This window comes from Microtus ochrogaster, unplaced genomic scaffold (assembly GCF_000317375.1).
Source record: "Microtus ochrogaster isolate Prairie Vole_2 unplaced genomic scaffold, MicOch1.0 UNK178, whole genome shotgun sequence".
In the NCBI taxonomy this organism is placed as follows: domain Eukaryota; kingdom Metazoa; phylum Chordata; class Mammalia; order Rodentia; family Cricetidae; genus Microtus; species Microtus ochrogaster.
In genome coordinates this window covers 160,691-177,861 of record NW_004949276.1, presented here as the reverse complement: position 1 = coordinate 177,861, position 17,171 = coordinate 160,691, and the positions used below count along the sequence as shown (strand labels likewise).

At 40.2% G+C, this 17,171-nt stretch overlaps 1 protein-coding gene across 1 annotated transcript; it reads left to right on the top strand.

The window, feature by feature from the left end:
• Positions 1–11,520: 11,520 nt before the first annotated feature.
• LOC101999778 (vomeronasal type-1 receptor 4-like) lies at positions 11,521–12,483 on the top strand. The gene has a single exon (XM_005372096.1). The coding sequence runs from the start codon at positions 11,545–11,547 to the stop codon at positions 12,481–12,483; it is 939 nt and encodes a 312-aa protein (XP_005372153.1). The 5' UTR covers positions 11,521–11,544.
• Positions 12,484–17,171: the final 4,688 nt, after the last annotated feature.

Sequence of the window (17,171 nt, the reverse complement as noted above, 5' to 3'; positions counted from 1 at the left end):
AGATCGATCTTCGCTACACGTTGGAGCTTATATTGGTGGAAGAAGGTATGGGATAGTGGGATGGGGAAAGGGGCCGTTTCAAGGTCTGCCTCTTACAGAGACAATGAAACATGGGACCCTCTTGTGGAAAAGGGAACTGTATAAAAACATATTTTGCAGACAACAAAGAATTGTTTGTGTTTGACAATTGTTCTTAAAGCGCCTTGTCCATGTCTATTACTTTTTAACTTTATAACTGCAAGTAGCTGCCCACTGACATGAGCGATGCAAGAACAGGATGTGTCTGGCTGGATATTTAGTTAATCCTGCAAAAATAATAAAAATAAAAAAAATTAGTTAAGGCTGCAAAATGCTGAACTATCTGTCTAGAATAAGGTTATGTCGGGAGTGGGAAAGTATATTTGAGGTAACACAAAGCAGGACAGTGGGGGCTTTAATAATGATTACGATGTATTTCTTAAAAGTCAAAAATAGGAGCCAATAATAAAACTGTTCATGTAAGCCTGGTAGAGAAATTAAAGTATGAATAAAGACTAATTGTGCTATTTGAGGCCACTTGAGTGCAAGACATTTAGTGGTCCTAGGTTTTCCTGGCTCCAATAATGTTCCTTCCACATCTCAAGACCTCAGCCTGAGCCAAAGTTGGACCCTGGCACCAGCCCAATTATCTGTGACGTTCCCCGAGCTCTGTCTAATGATTGGCTTAGGGTCCCTGCTTTGACCTCATGGCACGACAGTCACACCTCTGACTCCAGAAAAGTAGTTTTCAAAATTGATTGTGCAGGGAGGACCAGCGGGAGGGGAAAGGAGAGGAAAAGGTGGTCAGGACAAATACAGGAAATTACAATGACTTATGCATGGAAATGTCATAATTGTACCCATTGCTTTACACAGCAGCAAAAGAAAAACAGCAGCAGCAGAAAATAAAAGCAAAAGAGAGGATGGCTTTGCATTCTGATACATGGATAATGTTCCATCTGAATTCCAAGTCACCAGGGACTGGGAAGTGAATCTGTCAGACCCAGCTTTCTCAAATTAAAGTATAAGGTTACTGCTCCTTGATTCATTATACTAAGCGAGAACATCTTATAGCATGTTCTCAAATCTGGCAAGTTCATCACTTTATTTCTTTAAACCTTTGTTGTTGTTATGAGATACCTGGGTTTCTCCTAGACTGGCCTTGACCTCACCAAGGTTCTCCTGCCTCTGCCTGCCTAGAGCTGGGATTAAAGGCATGTGCCACCATGCCTGTCTTATTTTTCATCTTTGTAGGTCTTCATAGCCCTCACCACCATCTAGAAACACAATGGAGATACTGACTTACGAGTTTTATACAACATCACATGTCAGGATGGAGACTTTAAGGATGGATTCACAAAAGAAACCTTCAAATTAAACAGCACCAGGCCTGGGCAGTTAACAGTCAAGCTACAAAAGACAAAGTTGTAGGCACAAGAAATGTAGAAATTCACCAAAAATGAAATGGATGGATTAAATTTACATCACTGGCATCCTTATAAGGCAAGTGAACTTTGAGGTTAGAGAAAATGGACATTTTCCATAGAAATCTGAAAGCTTTCTATTTTTTTTTATTGGAAGAAAGGAGGACCCATTAGACAAAGATTCACCCCAAAACTCTCGTGACAGCAGACCCTGAGCACAGGGAATGAAGCACCTGTGTTTTCCTGATGCCACAGCTCATGGAACTGACCCCAGTTATTTTAAAGTTCAGAAGAGTGAAGGTGACCAGGCTCAGCCTCTTGCCTCTACTCCTTGGCTTCATCAAAGAGAGTCATCTGTATGTCTTTAACAAAATGTTGCATGGCACACATGATTAAAAGAAATGGGGAAGTCTATTTACCGCGGTGAAGACGGGCAGACAGGCTCTGGGTCCTTCTGGAAAGTGAGCCTTCTCAGGTTATATTTGTACCTTCAATGTTTGTAGAGCACTTGTCACCATAAAGTATCCTCAAGACACTAACACATCACGTGTCAGGGGAAAGGAAGCCCTCTGCAAGACCTCAGTCCCTAACGTATGGCTTTCCCTCTCCCTCCTCAGTTACTACATTAGTTCGCCTCAAAAGATATCTCTGAATTAATTAGGTTTTCATCATATTATAGAAACAAGTGACGTGAGAAAATGAACAACAACAAAGTTTTTATGTCTAGAGGTCCCCACGCTCCTGATTTCTTCGTCTTTCTAAACTAAGCCTATGAATCAAAATAGAGACCTGCTTCTGATTCAGAAAGAAGTCAGTTCTCTTTCTCAAATCCTTTGTTGTGTGGAGGACATAACAAATGACACCCAACACGTTACACTCTATTTTCTGAGCACATCCCAACCACACATCTGAGCAGAACAAGATGTCTTTGCTTCATCTGAACACATTCTAGGTCACCGTTTGCCATAAGAGATGGGTTTACTCCTTCTTCGTTAAATAAATGATATCCCCAAACCAGATGGACCTCCCTTTTCCACTTCAAATTCTGTTCCAACACCCCTGTATCCTTGTAACACAAAGGCACTCCTGATACCCAGTGCTGGATAAAGATCCTTGGGCTGTGAAGGAAGGAAAGTCCTTTATTGCCTTCTTTCTTGCTTTTGAAAGGGAAATTGAAGCCTGGATGGATCAAATTGTCCCATCATATTTTCAAGGGTGAATACAAATAGAAAAATGAAAGCCTTAATTTTCAATGAAGCAAAAGGACAAGATTAATCTCAATTCTTTCTTTTAATACGTTTTTATCATATGTTGTAAATATATATTTTTCTTCCCCTTTGCGATGTTTTCAAAGTTTTAATTTCTTCAAGACAATAGTCCTCCATTCTCGTAATAAACCTAGAATCAATCCTAGGAAGGATCCTCATATTTGTAAGGTATGTATGTGTTGTCATTGGTGCTAAGAAAAAATATGGACTTTATTCTCTCCCACTTGACATTCTGGAGCATTGTGTTCTTTATTATGATGGAGAAATTTACTGTAGAGAGAGAGACATGTTTTTTTTTAATTTTTTTATTTTTTAACTAGTGGAGAGTGACATTTACCTGGATGTGGAGACACAAAACACCATCCTGCACTTCTGCTCTTTACTGCCAAAATATGTGATTGCAAGGCTTCTTCAAGGAAGAGTCCTCATAGCGGCACAAGAGAGCCAAGAAATGCTGGGAACCCATTCTCCTGGGGCTGCTGAGAATCAGGCTCTCCTTATTAAACTCACTTTGTACAGTGACATGATGTATCACCTAGAGCCTCCCTGAGCCTTTTCTCTTTCTTGAAGCCCCGCAGGAGGGACAGGAGTCTCCCTTTGCAGGCCACTTTGCCTTGCACCAGATGTTAGAGTCCTTATTATTTTGTTAAAGATCTGAAGCTGAGTATTTCCGAATCCACCTGACCTCTCCTCGTCTACTCTTGACTATAACACAGCAGTGCTTTCCTCTACAGCACAGGCCTTCTTTCAGTGAGAGCACCTGGTGTTTTATTTCAGACTTGTGGAGATACCAGCAACAGCTGGGTTCTCTAATCTGCCATCTTCCCCCGCATCACTGTTGTTATTTATCATAACCAGCAAAGCCTTTGCTATCATAGTATCACATGGATATGGCATTCCATCCAACACAGCCAGAAGGAATGGAAACAGAGGCAATGTTTTCTTGAAAATTCCACAGTTCTTTTTCTACTGATATTTTTTTTTGGCATTGGTTTTTGAGAAGCAATCAACATTTGGGGTTCCTTCAGTGCTATGTGACTTAGTTAGGGTTTCTATTGCTGCAACAAACCACCATGACCAAAAAGCAGGTTGAGAAGGAAAGGGTCTATTAGGCTTACTCTTCAGCATTGCTATTTAGCATTGAAGAAAGTCAGGACAGGAACTCCACCAGGGCTGGACCCCAAGTTTAGGAACTGAAGCAGAGGCCATGGAGGTATATTGCTTGCTGGCTTGCTTCCCATGACTTGCTCAGCCCACCTTCTTATAGAGCCCAGAACCACCAGCGCAAGAATGGAACCACCCACCGTGGTTTGGGTCCTCTCCCATTGATCACTGAGAAAATGTCTTACAGCTGGATTTCATGGGGGGATTTCCTTAACTGAGGATCCTTCTTCTGATTGCCCTAACTTGTGTCAAGTTGATATACAAAACCAGCCAGTACAACATGCTAGATAACATCTGAGAGAACCTAAAGATGGAATGAGAACAAAGAATCTTTTCAGTAGGTGAGCTCTTTGTAGGGGAGTATTAGCAGCTCTTTATTATCTAAGTCTAGCTGTGATTGAAGTGTTCCACTTATTTCTTGACTTTGGGCCACTATATTCTGTAGGTCTTTCTAGTAGCTTTGCTTCAAGAAGACATATGGTAGCGGCTGGAGAGACGATTCAGTGGTTAAGAGTAGTAGAAGCTCTTGCATTGGACTTGGGCTTGTTTTCCAGCACTCACATGGTGACTCATAATCATTTGTAACTCAGGTCCAGATGCCCTCTTATGGTCTCTTCAGGTACTACATGCACATGGCACACATAACACACACAAGCAAACAAAATAAATAATTGAATAGATCTTTTGAAAAGAGAGTGCCAATAAGATCATGCCATATACAGAAGAAATAGTTGTACATACCCACTATGAACAAAGCAAACAAAGATAATCTTGCAAACCATCCAAGCCTCCTTCAGAGAACTCCAAGGTCGGTCAGGTCCGGTATCTGGGTCTCAGTCAACAGAAGTTACAGTTTAAGTGTGTTGTTCATTAAGTTTGACTCATTGTAAATCTCTGGCTCTAAAATGACTGAGAAACCAAGTGCACCAGGAGAGTGACAGCTCGAATGGTAGATGAGCCCAGCAAGAGGACAGACACAGAGATCAAACTTTCTCCTCTCCCTCCAGGTGGTGGTCATGTTGTTGACAGCTGTTGATATAACCAATAAAAGGCAGAGGCGTGCTGAGACTCGGCTACGTCCTAGTCTCAGTCCCGCCTTATGTGTTTAACAGTCACTTTCAGACTGTGTGTGGCCTAGAAAACCACTTTTATAAGCACATTTGGTTCCATTTTGAATAAATGCAGGGGAAGGATGTCTCTGAACCTCACTGAATATCTGGGTACCACTGCCTGTCTAGCATCACCTTATTGACTTAAAGTCATAAAGGTACTGTTTACATATTTAAAGATTAGGATCATATGACCATGTGAACATATTAAAACCATTCAGACAAACAGGCAGAGAACTTATTGCACACACCAAGCCAAAGGAGAGTCCAAAGTCCTCACCTGGACCCTCTCAGAGGAAGACAGCAAACACTGTGATAGCAATGGTCCCCACCAACTTGTCATCGGACCACTTGGTGTGTGTGTGCTAAGGGCCTGAGGGGAGAGAATTCCCCAGTAACACTAGACCTTAGCTCATCGTGGTCACTGCTGTTGACACAGCCCCTGCAGCCCTTCTGGTTTTATACCTTAACCTTAAGTTTAGTCATGACCCTGAGTCTCCTGTATGCTAGTCAGGGTCCTCTAGACTGACAGCCCTTGTAAAATGCATGAGTCTCTCTCCTGAGAAATGGAAAGGGAATTTCTCAAAGTGATTTACAGGCTGCAGTGCTCCTAATCCGGCAATGTCTGCTGTGGACGGAAAGTCCGTGACCCCAGTATCTGCTTAGTCCACAAGGATGGATGTCTCAGCTGCTCTTCAATAGATGTTAGAATACCCAAGAAGTAGACTCTAATGCCAGAAATCACTGGACTTACAAGCAAGGCAAGAGCAAGCAGGCAAAGAGCAAAAGCTTCTTTCTTCCATGTTGTATTGTAAGCTTCCAGCAGGAGGTGTGGCTCAGATTAGAGGTGGGTTTTCATAGCTCAAATGATGTGGATTAAAGGTGTGCCTTCCCATCTCAAGATTGGGATTAAAGATGTGTCTCTTCGCAGCACAAAATGAGTCTTCCTACCTCAAAGATCTGTATTAGAAGTAGATCCTTCTACTTCAAATTGGGCAAATATCCCTCAGAGATGTGTCCTTGGCTTTTCAGTCAGCCCTCATTGTTAGCCACATTCAGAGAGTCCGGTCTGATCACATGCTCCATCAGTCCCAGTCCAGCTGGCCTTGGTGAGCTCCCATTAGAGGAGACGTTGCTGCACCTCGGCAGGCTCCAGTTCAGAGTCTGTGTTATCAGTCCTTAAATGGTTAGTGAGATCCAAAGCCAGATGGGATCTGCCTTTAAAAGAGACTCCTGTCCTAGAACCACAGTATCCTTGTTCCACAGAAGGCCTCCTGATACCCAAAGTGTGTAAAACATTCTTGTGTTGTGCTATCTTTATATCCAATTTTCTTTGAGGAAATCCAGGCAGAGTTTGATTAAGTTGTCCAATGACATTTTCAAGGCTAAGTATAAATAAAAGGATTTTTAAATTTTCTATTTATTTATTTATTATTTATTAAAAATTTCCACCTCCTCCCCTCCTCCTTTTCCATCCCCCTCCCCCACCCCTCCTCCTCTCTCTCCAGTCTTAAGAGCAGTCAGGGTTCCCTGTCCTGTGGGAAGTCCAAGGTCCTCCTCCCTCTATCCAGGTCTAGGAAGGTGAGCATCCAAACAGACTAGGCTCCCACAAAGCCAGTACATGCAGTATAATAAAAACCCAGAGAGAACCATGGAGCCCCCACTGAAGACAGATGCCAGAACTTTAGCTGGTAAGCCACAGCCAAGTGATGATACACAGATTACTAGAAATGGGTTAAATTAATATGTAAGAGTTAGCCAATAAGAAGCAAGAGTTAATGGACCAAGCAGTGACTTAAATAATGTTTCTGTGTGATTATTTCAGGGCCAAGCAGTCAGGGACAAACAAATGGCTCTCCCTCCAACAGATATTTGACAAAGGACTCTATTCTTTATTCTGTGGAAACTTATGTGGGTCAGCCTGGAGTCTCTAATGCTTTCTGGATAACTTCTATTTAAAAATCTACTTTTCAGTTGAGAATGATCATGAGCTTCATGCCATCCAGACAAATGTATTTCTTTAAGTCAATATAGAGACAGTGGCGAGAGCCATGCCCTTGAAATACAAACCAAATAAATTTGTCTTTATAGAGTTAGCTTGCCTTATGTGTTTATTGAAACAAAATTAGACAAACACCATGACTATAACTTATTCTCTAGCACACTGCATTTTTGTTTGTTGACCACACTCTATGTCTGTTGACAAACATTTGAGTAAGTAAAAAAATATAAGGCTCAAAAGAAAAGAAAGTCGCTGAGAGTCTCTGTCTAGAAGAAATGGAGTCAGTAAGATAAGGCCTTAAGTGTAAAATAAAACACATCTGTATTATTAATATATCAGAGACTAATAAAAGTGGTAAAGATTATTTTCTTTCAGAAAATATCAGAAACCTGCATGATGAAATTGATTTTTTCAGTATACTAATTCTAAGAGATATCCTGTTGAAGGGCATCATGAGGACCCATTGGCTACATAGTATTTGTCCTTCAAGAATTCCACCAGCATGTCCTCCATCTACAGATCACTAATTTTCTCTGCAGAAATCATCCTGGATGGAAGCCACATGAAGGACTCTCTGCCTGATATTTTTTTTCTGTTTTTTATTAAACAAATAAGTCAAAGTACTACAAGCTTTAAACTGCTTTATTTTCCTCTAAACTTAAAAATAAAACAAAATACTTGGGAATTTTCTAAACAAAAGAACAGAGACAACAAAGGGATCCTCGTTGGACCAGAGATAAATACTTTGTTTTTCAATTTTTATCTGTCATAACATATGTAATGTACAACTTATTTTCTCGGCATCTGTATTTTCCCCATTCAATAGAGAGGATAGAAATCCTGGTTTCCCCAAAAGCTGTCATTTCATTTACAGAAGAAACACTTCTAATTTCTAGTATATGTTGGCTTCACCCACATGTTGGAGATACCATTACACAGGGCACAAAGAGAGACCAAGTGAACTCGAACTCACTCTCAAAAAAACCCAGTGGAGCTTAATCTTCAAAAACAAAATGATGACATCATCACTTCTAATATCAGGCCTACACCCACATTTATTTACATCAGGTTGTATTTGATTTAGGAAAGACTCCTAGGAACTAGGATAAAAAGTACACAAAAGGACCACTCCTGGACACACATAAATTTTAGAAGTGTCCTTGAGGTTTTATATTGTACAAACATTGCTTTTAGAATCAGGCCAATGTTGGTGAGGCAAATAATATTTCAAGTCTCATATATTTCATGGACAGGAATGAAACTACCAGTTACAGAAAACACCTTAACAGGTAGAACAAGGCTCTAAACTTGTTCTGGTCCATGGTTGGAACTTACTCAGTAAACAGAATCTCCGGTGCTTAGAATCATTTATTCTACTCTTGCTTAAGAAGGGATTTAGAAAGGAAAAAGGGACTTGATCTGTGTGTGAGAAGTTGGTCCCCTGCCAGGCCATAGTTGGCACGTTGGGAGGATGGAAAACTGATAGGAGATTCAGGGAGCTCCGTACACAGAAACTTAGTTGTTCATTTTCTCACTTCATATCCTTCTCATAATTAAACCCTAATTAAGCTTGAAATAACTTCTGAGCAAAACAGATGCAGTAATTTTGAAGAGAGAGGGAAGCTTTGCTTTAGGGACAGGGGCTCTTCCCCCTGACACTGTGACAACATGACACCTAAAGTCTGACAGAAGCCAAGAGCCCACAAATCCTGAAGTACAAATACAACCTGGAAAGTGTCACCTTCCCAGAGCTGTCCCAGATCCTGTCTGCACCACGAGGTCCAGGGGAGTTCATGGAGGTAAGATCTTCCATCCCCTCAGCTGTGCCATGGAGAGTTTCATTAAAGCAGAAGGCTCTCTGACTAATCCAGGGAGTAGTTGAGAGGCTTTGTGAACCCCAGAACCCCTACTTTCCTTCTGGCCCTGAGAAGGCTGGTTCTGGCACCAGAAAGATCAAAGAAGACTAGTTCCTGGAGATACTGAAATGGGACAGAAATGCTGAGGCATCACTATCCATCCTCAGGCTGGAGAATCATGACAGGCTCTGGCTGTGCCTTTGCCCGAGGTTACCGTTCTAAATGGATCAATAAGAAACATAAGATTTTCAGATGTCTGTCAAACCCTGGAGAAGATCACTCCTGTAATGTCAGTACTAGAGAGATTTGGCAACAGAATTGTTCAGGGCTAACCTGGTTTAGAGAGGGAGACTCTCAAAAATAACTAGATAAAGGAAAGGCAAGAAAAATCCTTATTTCAGGTATAAATTTGCCAGCACTGTGACTTCAACAGTGTCACTAGTGTGTGTAACATTTACACTTTTCTCTTTTGATGCATTTTCACTTTTCTAATATTGGCATAGTTTTACAATAGCCTTCTAACTCCAAGTTTGAAGGTTTTCTGTCTGTATCCATCTTTAAAAGGTCTCGATTTTATCACATACTATTATAATACTTGTTCAATCATTGTATTCCTGGTGGGTGGAGAATATCACACTCAATGTAACAGTTATTGTTACCATCTTGAGAACCGCTGCTATTTAGGATCCAGGCCGTGAAGGAGTACATCCTGAAACAGCTCATCTTAACTTAATTCCATGCTAAGCAGCAAAGAACAATGATCTTTTTAGTTTTGTCTGTTTGCCTGCTTGTTTCTTTTAGAGAAAACCAGGATGGGTGAATGCAACCTACCTCAGGCTCTTGGGGGTTAGACTTATCCATCTAAACACAAGTCCATCCTGTCTTTTAAATTAATTTCCTTTAGCATTCCTCAAATAATGTGGAAGATGAGACATATCTTCCTCCACTGACCGTGACATAACTAGAAAGTAATAAATTATTAGAAGATTGCAGCGTGGTCTAAATATGACTTAAATCTTGGAAAAAGGAAGAGAGGACAAGCAAAGTGGAATCTCCATGGAAACAAAGATAAAAAAAAAAAACCCAGAAAATTTTTAAAATTTTCTGTTAGTACTTGGGATTTTGACAGATTCCAATCACTAACAAAACACTTAATGCTTTTATTCTAATTATGTCAGTTTATACTGATGTGTCTTTTATTATTATCTGGAGCATTTTTCATTTGTACACATATTTAGATGGTATTGTGATTTCTACGACTCAGAGATAGACAATAATTGCCTCTCTGTTAGAGCAGCAGTTGAAAGTAATAACTGACATTTTTAGAGTCATGAGGCCACCTGGACACAAACCTAGGACAAGGCTATGATGATGAAGTCATAGACATTTAAAGCAATCCTGTGAGTTTAACAGGAAGGAGGGCAGTGAACAGAGACATTGTAAGTACTCAGAACACACAAACTCATGTGGTCACTGGAATAGTCTGATTCCTCATATCCTAGAAAAGGTGCCCAAAGCTTGCCATAAATTCCTGAGAAATGAGAATGGAGCTCCAGAACTTGAAAAATAACATCCTCCATGAGTTTAAGTTCTGGAATCAGCTCAGACTGGTGTATAAAAGCCAGCCTGCCTGACAAACAGGTTGAAGGAAAAGCAGGCTGCAAAATCAGCTGACATAATAGCTGCTCAAAAGACCCCACAGAAGCAAATGCCACCATGAACTCTTAGATAGTGGAGCCCCTATTCACACAAGTATGCCCCCACATACTGTGATATGTGCAGTTGATATTGAGGACTTAGAGCTTTTGGCAGTATATAATACCCCATTAATCCAATTCTTAGGTTTACCTCATCAGCATCCCCTGGTCCAGAGCTGTTCCATGGTCCCTTACATGTCCTGAGGTAAGTCACTGGGGTACAGATGCCCAGAAGTCATCCAGTAGGATCAGAGCTCTCTGTTTTCTCCTCTTCGAGAAGGCAACACAAGGTTCTGTTAGATACCATTCCTAGCTGCAGCCCAGGAGTTATATGGAAATTTTCAAGTTTTTTTTTTTTTTTTTATGATTCAGCTTTAACTGTAGGGTTTTATCTAAAAAGGCTGTGCAATTGGACTTGACCTTGAGAACTACTTTTAAAAATTATCTAGTAAACATTAATATGGAGTAAAATCACAGAGTGATCAACATTAAAACTTTAAAAATATTAGGATGTAGAAATTGAAGTTATAAAGCTTTGAAGTCATGTGCAAATCTAGAAATTGTTACACTAATTAAGATGCAAATAAGAAAGGAGCCTGTGTCTTTGTAAATTGGGTGGGGAAATACGATGACATAGAGGAAAAAGTAGAAAAATTTACAGTTCAATTCAGTCATGCTGAGAAGGAACTAGGATCATCTATACGTGTAGACAGACAGCAGACAGACAGCAAATACACACTTGAAGAAGCTGATTTTCCTTTACAGAGCTCAAATATATCTCCTTTAAAACTGTACGATGTTTTTTCTGTTTACCAAGCTTCCCTGTCAGAGCACTCAGAGTCTACAGGGAAGAGGAGGAGTTCGGGGACCCAGTCTACAGCAGCACATGTGTCCATCACTGAGTCTTATACCAGAAAATGCTATTATGAAAAATGTTTTTCAGATAAATTTCTAGCATTACTAACGTTTTCTTGAAAAACTCTTCTTTGTATCCAGGAATAAAGAAATGCTCTTGAAATTTATTAAAGAAATATTTTTTTTCTTCATGACTGTGGTTGGCATGCTGGGGAACTTTTCTGTTTCTGTGAATTATATGATCAGTTGGTGGGGAGGGCCTGAGAAGAAACCCATCCACCTTATTCTCATCCACTTGGCCTTTGCAAACTTCCTTATCCTTTTTGCAAAAGTATTGCCAAACATAATGGTAGCTTTTGGTTTGAGAAACTTCCTATATGATATAGAATGTAAGATCGTCATTTATCTGCCGAGGGTGGCCCGTGGGGTCTCCATCTGCACCAGCAGTCTCCTCACTGTGGTCCAGGCCATCATCATCAGTCCCAGAGCATCTGGGTGGAGGAGGCTCAGACCACAGTCTGCCTGGCACATCCTTCCATTGTTTTTATTCTTTTGGATACTCAACGCTTTAATAAGTGTGAACCTAATTCACTCTGCCAGAAGTAGAATCCTGAATATATCACAGTACAAGAGTGAAGACAACTATTGTTATGTTATGCAAGAAAGTCAGAAAATAAATTGGATTGCTCTCCCTCTCATGGTGCTGAGAGACGCTGTGTTTCAGGGAGCCATGGGAGCGGCCAGTGGCTACATGGTACTTCTTCTCCACAAGCACCACCAGCATGTCCTCCACCTCCAGAACTCCAAGCTTCTCTACAGAACTCCCCCTGAGCTGAGAGCTGCTCAGAGGATACTCATTCTGATGCTCTGTTTTGTTTTCTTCTATTGGGCTGACTGTGTTTTTTCTCTATTTTTAAGTCTCTCTTTATCAGAAAAATCCTTGGTGGGAAATATTCAAAAATTTCTGGCCCTTGGTTATGCAACTTTTAGCCCTGTTGTGTTGAGTCACAGGGAAGGACTTCTGCCTGAGTGTTGGCATGTTCAGTTGGAGAAATTGGGAAAATATCTCTCTAATTTTTCTATTCAATGAGTATGAAGGGATTTCAGTTCCATAATGTTGTGGGTAAGATAAAAATATCACAAAGCTGGTCAGGCATGTGTTTATTCTTAGACAGTTTTCCTGGTGACTCTCTACCTTGTGCTGAGAGAGAGAGAGATCTTAGCGAATTACAGTGATAAATGAAACCTCATTTTCCACTCTTTTGAAGGAATTTTTTAAAACTTTTTCTATATTTGAATTGCACGTGGATTAACTGCATTTTGTCCATGTAGCACATCCATGCCTGGTGCCTATAAAGGGTAGAAGAGATCATCAAACACCCTGTGACTGGAGTTAGAAAGGTTGCTCTGAACCAAAGTGTGGTTGCTAAGATTTTAACCTGGGTCTTCTGGAAGACAAACTGGTGCACTCAACTACCGAGTAATGTCTCCAGCACAGAGAAAATGGTCTTAATTATGTTCAGTAAAACTGGTTTTACTGTCACCATGACTGGAAGCACAAAATGAGTTTGGTAAATTTTTATCAATTTCATAGTGGTTTAATCAAGTTATTCCAAGAAATTCTATATTTTATACCTGATACTGTGCTTGCTAAATGTTACTACTATGATGCTATTTGGGGTTCTTCAAAGTTTCCATGTGTAGAAAATATTTTATAGAATTGTGAAAAAATGATATGAACTACATCCACTTCATAGAATCCCAATGCACCAGTCACAGAGAGTAAATGTCCTGAAATATTTCTTTGGTGTTATATTCATGAAGGTTCTCTGCAAGAATAAAGATCATAGATATGGGATAAATTGGATAAGGTATACACAGTAAAGTTTTATTTTATATTCATTTATAGTTTCTACGTTAAACACAAAATATGGATCTACCTTTTTGCAAGACTAATACGTAGTGAGATTGAAGTAGTTGAAGCTTGTTTGCAGCTATTGTTTGTCTATGCCTTGGTTGTTTCCCACAACACTGTTTGTCACCAAAGAGCTGCAAAAGGATCTGATTCTATTTTCATTTAAATGAAGTATTCACTGCTTGATTTCTTAAATTAGGTATACACAATAAGATATTGACATGGTTCTAAGACTTTGATAGAGCCATTCTGAAAATTAATTGATATAATAATTGAACATGAAATTGTAGACTCACTACCATTCGGTTTTGTTTTTTTTTTTAAACTGCTCTGTCATATATTGCTAAACCCTTGTAACATTTTGGGAACATCATGGCTCTACTTTACAATGATGTGTAAGTTTTTATATTTTGCTTCATTGCACTGTATATACAAAATACTAAAGTAATGTGTATATTGCACTACTGATTATTAAATACCTTTTTTCTAATATGATTTATTAATACCTTTTTTCTAATATGATTTATTTTTCTGTATGTATCTGTCTGCGTGTATGCCACATTTGTATAGGTACCCACACAGACCAGAAGAGGACATTGAGTCCCAGGGAACTAGAGTTACATGTTGTCATTTTTAGGATTTCAGCATGAGTTGGGACCTTTTTGGGTCCCACGGAGGGTGAGGACCACAGAAGAGAGACCTTAGTGGCTGGCGGGTGGGTCCAAACCTCAGCAGGTGACAAATGTACCATAGAGATAAAGTTTGAGTGTGGAATTTGTTGAAAGGAGGCTAGAAGAAAGGGGGGAGAGAGAGAGAGAGAGAGAGAGAGAGAGAGAGAGAGAGAGAGAGAGAGAGAGAGAGAGAGAGAGAGAGAGAGAGAGAGAAAGAGAGAGAAGCCATGGCCAAATCCCAGGCATAACATCAAAGCAGCATATGGGGAAGGGGTTTTAAAGGGGAAAACCACAAGCAGACCTTCTGTATCTACCTCAGCAAGCAAAAACTGGTCTGCTCTTCCAAGTTAAAGTGGCTAAGGTACTCACAACACTCTTTGGGTATCTACATAAGCAACTTACAAAAGCCAAAAAGGCAATCATTGATATAATAACAAGGAATATTGTCACATTTTTTTAAGTAAGGGGTCACTGAGTCATGGTTACTGGCAACTTATCTTCCTAGTACTGGAGTCAGAGACAAAAGGCTGTGGGTACCAAGGTGGATGCTGATGGAGGAAGGTCATTGGTTAAGTAATAAAGAAACTGCTTGGCCTCATAGGTTAAAACATAGGTGGGAGGAGTAAACAGAACAGAATGCTGGGAGGAAGAGGAAGTGAGCTCAGAGACACCATGCTCCCCTCTCCCGAGTAGACGCGATAGCTCTGCTCTCTGAGGCAGATGCACATGATGAAGCAAGCTGCCAAGACAGACATGCTGAATCTTTCCTGGTAAGAATGATGCTACACAGATTATTAGAGATGGGTTGATTGGGATATGAGAATTAGCCTGTAAGGGCTAGAGTTAATGGGCCAAGCAGTGTTTAAAAGAATACAGTGTCCGTATAATTATTTCGGGGCATAAGCTAGCAGGCAGCCGGGGTGCTGGGGACGCAGTACCGCAGCTCCATACTACTACAGGATGCCAAGGATGAAATGGAGTTTCTGTAGCCATCACAGTAGCACACGCTGACCTGGCATCAGTTAGCAACACAGGCTGATCTTGAGCTCCTGCAGCTTCCCAAATGCTGTGATTACAGATCTTTCCCACCAAACTGCCATTTGCTTTAATGATGAAATGTATTATGACATTAGATTAAATATTATAATAATACATCTCCTTTTCTTAAGAAGTCTGCCACTGTACTATCTCAAGACTAGCTCAGGATTTCCAAACAGGTGGAAAGTGGATTCATATCATCTTCTCATGTCACCATCGCTATTATATGACGATTAGATTTGTGTTTACACTGGGAAAATGCCGGCAGTAATCCTTCTGTCAGATATGAATAATTTATCTCCAAATTCAGAGCATGAGAGTAACATAAGAAAGTGGAGGTGGAGATGAGATGACCCTTATCTGTGGTGAGTTGGCATGGCAGATTGAAGATGACAGGGAGACAAAAAATATCATAGCCAGCACGTTTGACCAACACTTGTTGAACATTGCTAAGTTCCTAAACTAAGAAAACTAGTGATGATGCAACTGGACAATTATAACGAGGTTAGACATTAAAGTACCACCACGAGAAACACTGGGATTGCAGGCTCTCTCAAACGATGGCATTGTGGGTCTGGAGGCTGTAGACAGAGAATGCTCGATTGTTATTAAATTGTAACTTTGCTGCAGACAAGAGGGAGAGAAAGGCTTTAGCCAAACAATAAACAAAGCCATGTGCTTTGTCAGTTTGGCTCCTGATTTCTGAAAGAAGCAGTGGCCTTGTGGATTTTTTTGTAGTGTTGATTTTCATGTGTGTTTACATCTTTGGGACTGGATGGGCACACGTGTGTGAGGAGGTGCACACGCACATTTGTGCTCCCCTGCATGCAGGAGACTGAGGTTGGTGTCAGGAATCATCCTCCATCGTCCTCTTTACTGCCTCAGGAGCTGTCAGTCAAACAAACAGCAAAACAAATGGCCAATCTCACTACCCAGTTCCTCTAGAGATAACCTGTCCCTGGCTTCTGAACCTGGAATTACAGGCAAGCTGCCCCCCACCAGGTGTTAACTGAGGGGACACTCAGATTTGGAAGCAAAGCATTCTAAGCACTGAGCACTCTCTCTAGCCAGGGTTTATTACTCTTCAGTGCTATCCTGTTACAAGGGAGTATCCTTCATATGAGGTCAGCGTGTGGGACAAAATGGAGGTCACCAGTGACCCCACCATGTACTCTCCTTGTGGGGAGCCAATTTTCTCTATACATCTCCCAGATAGAAGCTGCATGAAGAGATCTCTTTCTAATATTTTCTCATCTTTTATAGAAAAACCCATCCAAAACACTACAAACTTTAAACTGTTACATTTTTCTTTATATTTCAAAGACAACAAAGATATTTAGAACTTTTCTAAACAAAATAAAAAGCAGAAGGAAATGCTCCTTCTGGAATTGGAAATAATTATTTTAAATTTCTTTTTATTATTGTTATTTTATCTTTCAATTTAAAACATATTTTAATCATAAATATGCCCCTCCCCAGTCCTTCCAGATCCCTTGCTCATCTCTGTCCTCCCAAATACAAAGTAATTTTCACAACACACACAAAAATGAATATAACAATAAAATCACATAAAACCAAGAAAACAAAAAATGTATGCAAAAAACCAAATTTTAACCAAATAAAAGTACCAAAACAAAAGCTTTCATAGTTCAATCATATATTTTCAGTTACTCCTGCCCCTGAGACCTATCCTGGAGTGGATGGTACACCCAGTGTGACTTTTGGAGAAAACTGATTTTTGCTTTCAGAGAAAGCATAACTGATAGTTTAGTCATTAACCTTTAACCCACTGCTTAGGCTTTTAATTAATTAATTCATTTAATTTATTCACTTTTTAAAAAATATAATAATATAAAACAAGAGCTATTACGCTGATGTTGGCTAAGTCAAAAAAAAGGAAAACTACCCAGAAGAACACACAGAAATCAGAGACCAACTCATTTGCACACTCAGGAATCCTATAAAAACACTAAACTTTAAGCCATGATGTATACACAGAGGACCTGCTGCATACCTGTGCAGTCCCTGGGCATGCTTCTGTAGTCGCTGTGAATTCACATGAGCTTTGCTCGTGTTGATTTAGAGTCTGGTTTTCTTGATGTCCTGCTTTCCATTTGGCTCTAACATTCTTTCCACCTCCTCTTCTACAGGATT